The 5,333-nt window shown below is 45.4% G+C and overlaps 1 protein-coding gene across 1 annotated transcript; it reads left to right on the top strand.

Annotated features, from left to right (window-relative positions):
* Nucleotides 1-355: 355 nt before the first annotated feature.
* EAH_00060780 (manganese resistance 1 protein, putative) lies at nucleotides 356-5,004 on the top strand (the record flags this gene model as incomplete). The annotated part of the gene is made up of 8 exons (XM_013393423.1): nucleotides 356-419; nucleotides 1,431-1,632; nucleotides 2,146-2,300; nucleotides 2,595-2,671; nucleotides 2,989-3,112; nucleotides 3,897-4,003; nucleotides 4,563-4,662; nucleotides 4,910-5,004. The coding sequence occupies 8 exons, from the start codon at nucleotides 356-358 to the stop codon at nucleotides 5,002-5,004; spliced, it is 924 nt and encodes a 307-aa protein (XP_013248877.1).
* Nucleotides 5,005-5,333: the final 329 nt, after the last annotated feature.

Raw genomic sequence — 5,333 nt, 5'->3', positions numbered from 1 at the left:
TGATTAAACATTTTCTATTTTCGTATGGAGACCTGCAGCGACACCTGGGGTATACTGGGTCTCGGCCGAGGGAGCAGAGCGGCTCACCACAACATGCTGCTGACTAACCGCTGAAAACCCGCATTTTTTGTGTTTTCTTGCGGAAATGTTCTTTTATTCTGTTTGAACAGAAGTTGGGAGTCATAAAAAGGCATTTAATTCCACTTCGTGTTCGTATCGCTGTACCATGCGCTCCCTACGAAACTAGCTTCCTGCAGCTCGGTTCACAAGCTTGGTTTGTTTCATTTTCTTCTTTAGAGAGAAGGAGTTTATTTTTCTTACTTAGTTTTTATTTATTCTTTCGCTCTTCATTGTAATGCAGATAAACAACCCCCAGGACCATCTGCTTTACCACCCCACGAGAGCTGCAGACTGGCGCTGTTTCATCTCCTCTTCCGTCAGCTGCATTTCTTGCCTTGTGCTCTTTTAGGCTCTTTAGCTCTTGCAAATTTGTTTATTTAGTCTATTAGAATCTGCACACTGCGTTGATACTGACGCTGCAGAGGCAGCGGGAGGTTCCTGATAGTTTCAAACGTGTAAATGTATATAAAGCTCATTCAGATTTTCTTTCTCTAATTGTATTGAATTAGCATTGTTGTTGGTGAGACTTCTTGATAGAATCTTCGTCTTCTTCATCATTCTTCTTTATTTGACAAGATGGTTATGCACCGAGTCCGCGCGACTTCTTACGTTCGCCGCACCCTCTCTCAGCCCCTCAACAAAAGGAGAGTTACTGCCGCTCTAACCCCTTTACCTGATGGGACAGGAGTGGCGCCTGCTGCAGATATACAAGACCCAGGAGGCAAGTACAACGCAGCAGCTGTTGATGCTGCATGCTGCATGCATAATGCTGCATGCATCTTTCCATTCTGTGCCCTGCGCTACACGCTGCATGCATAGCGCTTGTGTACGACTGAGATCCCTGCAGCTGGAAAAAATTATACTCCATTTAACTTGCTGTACTTACGCTGGCTGCCGGTCTTCGGCATCTCTGCAGTGGAAGCTTTCCCTTTCTTCATTTGCTTCTGCCGACACTCCCATATGCGCTGCTGCGACTGCGTCTGCTGCTGCTGCTGCAGCAGAAGCAGCAACAACAGCAGACGCTTCTGCTGCGTCTGCTGTTGCTGAAGGAAGGGCCGCTGCAAGCTACAAGGTTGGGGCGAGAGGGCCGTTGATATGCATGCTTTTTGTACTGAATCCCATCTCTTCCTTTTTGCTGTGCGGTGTATGTACAGGGGTCTTCTCTTTGCGTTCGTTGTTTGACTCCCTGTCTGTTCATGCGTTTCATTTGTTTTTTTCTGCGTTTTTCCAGAGTGAACCGACTTGACGGGGCTGCGCGTACAACGGAGCTCTTGCTGCTGCATGTGCATTTGTCTCTGCGTCTGCTGCAGGGAATATCGTAGGCAGCGTTGCAGCCCCCAACCGGCAGCTGCACTTGGGGCTGCTAGCGGATGGCAGCAGCAGCTCGAGGTTAAGGGGTTTAGGAACAGAAACAATTGAAGAAGAAGGAACAGAAGGGGATCTCAACGAAGGACCTCTGAGATTCACTCTAAGAGAAGACGTCGCCAGACTTAAGGAAATTTGCCTCACCAAGTAAACAACAAACACATCAACTGTTTGCAGCAGGGATGGCGCTGGTCGTGCTGATGCTGCTTTCTTTATGATGCTGCTGTGCCTGATTATGCTGCTCTTGCTTGCGCTGCTCGTGCCGATGCTGCGTCTTCTTATGCTGGTTTTGCTGTTCCTGCTGCTGCTCGTCTTTCTGCTGCTATGCCTGCCGATGCTCTTCCTGCTGCTGCTTCTGTTGCTGCTGCTGCTCTTCTTGCTGCTGCTCTTGCCGCCGCTGCTGTCGGTGTTTCTTCTTGCAGATGCCCATCCTGTCGCTGCTCTTCTTGCTGCTGCTCCTTTTTATCATACTGCTTCCCCTGCTGATGCTCCTGCGGCTTCTGCTTTTCTTCTTGCTGTTGCTTTTGCTGCTCCTCTTGCTGCTGCTGCAGCAGCAGCAACGAGCGGCGGTGGTGCTGGAGCAGCCATTTGATTTATTGTTTCACTTTTTGTATTGGATAAAATTAAATGAAGGCAACTGTGATATTGTGCTGCGCACAGGACGCAGCTGCTGCTGCTCTTTGCCCCTCTTGGCCTATGGAGCCGTCTGGGGGGGTTGCCGACTATTTTTGTTTTTTTGTTTAATTTCGCTGCACTTATTCCTTTATCTGCTCTCTTAGGAGCATTTACTGAGGAACTGTCGCTGCACACAGGCGGTAAGCTCGCGGGTTCAGGGTTTAGGATTTAGGGTTCAGGGTTTCGGGTTTAGCAGCTACAGGCAGCAAGCAGTGACGCATGAGAGGGAGATCTTCCCGTAACGGAATGAGAGAGAAAGAGAAAAGACAGACACCTGAAGGCGAAGGAACAGCCACTTGCCTCTGTTCTTCGTCTCCTTTGTTCAATGCAGCAGGAAAAGAAGAATAGGAGAGCAGTAGCACTTAAGGATCGAAACAGCTTCCGTTTTCTCTTATCTCTTGTCACTCTTCTCCTGCTGCCGTTTGTTTGCTTAGAAATTACTGGAGGCCTCCTCAACGCCACTTTTGGCAACGCCGTAGAAATGATTTTGTCTGTTCAAGCCCTGCGCATCGTAAGCCCTGTCAAGGGTTTAGGGTTTAGGGTTTAGGGCTTGGGGGAGGGGCCTATGAAGCGATGGGTTCCCCTGGAGGTTTTATGTTGATAAGGACTTACGCGGAAATCGTTTTGTCTATTTATCTTGTTTATAGTTTGTCTTTTTTGTCTTGTTCTTCTGCTTGTTCTCCTTCTGCCTTCCCTCGCTTCTCCTGCTCCTTTTTTTCGTCTCCTCGTTTTGCTTCTGTCTTCTTCTGTTGATTTTTCGTTTCTTCGTCCCCTTCTGCTCTTCTTCTTCCTTTATTTTACTCCTTTTCTCACTATTGCTTTCTTTAGGGTCTACTGGAAGTGGTGAAGGGAACTCTATTGGGTTCTATTTTGTCTAATTTGCTGCTCGTCTTGGGAATGTCTTTCTTCGCTGGAGGCCTATGGCACTACTTGCAGAAGTTCAATGAGAAGGGTAAAGAGGCAGCAGTTTGTTATTTTCTTCTTTTTGGTGGTGTTGTTATTTTTGTCGGTGTTTGTTTGCCTCTCTGCGCTTACGTGTATGGAGTTTAAAGCAACAGAAACTGTCTTCGGCTCTCCTTTGTGTTCGCTTGCTTGATAAAGACGGAGACAGAGACACAGACGTAAAGATAGAGAGAGACGAAGACAAAGAGAGAGACAAAGAGAGAGACAGGGCAACAAAGAGACGGGAGAGACAGAGATATAGGGACAAATGCAGACAGACGGAGCCAGAGATGAAGACAAAGAAGAAAGCAGAGACAGAGAGACAGCGAGACAGAAACAGAGGCAGACACAAAGTCAGAGACATATTTACGAAGAAAAACAGACAAGCTAATCAAGAGCAATGCGACAAACAGAAAAGGACTTGTGGCTTGCATGCATCCCTTTTGGGGATAAGTAGAGACGCAGCAGCATCGCCATTTCTTATTATTAATAACTCCTTTCAATAGCTACATCTTTATGTATATATTATTGTGTATATGCATGTTTTTATTGTGTATTTATTCATGTTTGGTGTAGTTAAGTACAGCTCTAAATGCATGCCTTTTGTATAGCTATTCAATGTATACATTTCTGTGCTGCTTACCTGTATGGATATATTATTTATATGCATACATAATATATATATATATATATATATGCATATATGTACATGTATTTATGTACATCTGTGTAAGTAAATGGATAAATTTATACTGGCATTTTCAAATCGCTCATCTGTATTGTTTCTTTCTCAGGCGCCACCTGCAGCGTGACGCTACTGCTGCTCTCCTGCATGGGCATCGTTATTCCGACAGTTGCAGCTGTAGACAATGGCCAGCACGGGACGTACAACATTTTGATGGTGCGGCAGCTACCTACGGCTTGCAGCAGCTAGCTGCCAGCTAGCTGCTAGCCGCTAGCTAGCTGCCTCTAGCTAGATAGCAGCTAGCTGCAGCGTGCTGCTTGCTGCCTCCCCTTCCTCTCCCTTTTGTCTGTGCTTAGCTGCATCGTTTCCTTCTTCTGCTTCCTTCTGCCTATGTAGTGGTTTTCTGCTTCCTTTTTTGTTTCGTTGCTCTATTCTTTATTCCCGTTCGTATGGCAGCTGAAGAGGGGCATGCGAGCTTGAATTTAAGACTCCAGTGTCTAGGGTTTGGGGTGTAGGGTTTAGGGTTTGGGGAGGTGTTGGCGTTTTCTGCTTTCGATGCAGTGCATAGAGCGGAGAGAAACCATCGCTCTACATATATATATATATATATTTATTTATACATATATATATATATATATATACATATATATGCATATATATGCACACTCCTTTGTACATATTTACGAATGTGCAGGTGTTCTTTTGTGCCTTTGGAGGCAAGAAGCACTGATGCTTTTTTCTTTGCTTTGTCTGCATGTCTTGCGTTTTGCTACAGATAAGCCGCATTACCGCATTGCTTATTGGAGTGACGTATTGCTTATTCCTATTTTTTCAGCTGTACACGCACATCGGTCTTTTCAAAGATGATTTAGACGGTGAGAGAATGTTGAGTTTGTGGTTTCTAGCTTTTTTCCCTTCGCAAAGAAATATATGTCTCCTCTCCTGGCTTGCTCGCTTACTTAGCAAGACAAGTGCTGTTGCTTCTGCCAGGCAGCAGTAGCACCATAGACGGTAGTGTTAATGCATTTTATGCTTGTTTGTTCATCTATTGTTTGTTGCATATCTGTGGTGTCTTTTATTTATTTTTGCTTTTCCGTGTTTTTCTCTCCTCTTTTGCTGCAGACGGAGACCAATGGCCGATGATGTCCTGGGAAGGCGCAACTTTGATGCTTTTCCTTGTTACTGCTCTGGTGGCTCTGCATTCGGGTATTCGCTAATGTTGTATTATGTTTATGTATCCTTGTATTCTCCTTTCTTTCCTTCTTTTGTTTGCTTTATTTCTTTTCTGTCTTTCTCCGGCTCTTTCTTCGCCTGCTCCCTTGCTTTCTTTCTTCCTTCTCTTTGTTTCTTTCTTTCTTCGTTTTGCTGGATGTCTCATCTCTGTCTGCCGATATTGTTTGACGCCCGGTTGTATCTAATTTCGCTACTCTGCGTTGGTGTTTGTTTTCTGTCTCTTGTCTTTCTTTGCATTGTGCATTTGCTGCTCGCGGTTGTGTGCACTTTCAGGTATTTTGCTGTTTGCATGTTGGTGTTTCACGATTCGTTT

This window comes from Eimeria acervulina, genomic scaffold, assembly GCF_000499425.1.
Source record: "Eimeria acervulina Houghton genomic scaffold, Eah_scaff1537, whole genome shotgun sequence".
Lineage (NCBI taxonomy): Eukaryota > Apicomplexa > Conoidasida > Eucoccidiorida > Eimeriidae > Eimeria > Eimeria acervulina.
The sequence above is the reverse complement of the archived record's forward strand: the minus strand, read 5'-3'. Positions and strand labels throughout refer to the sequence as shown.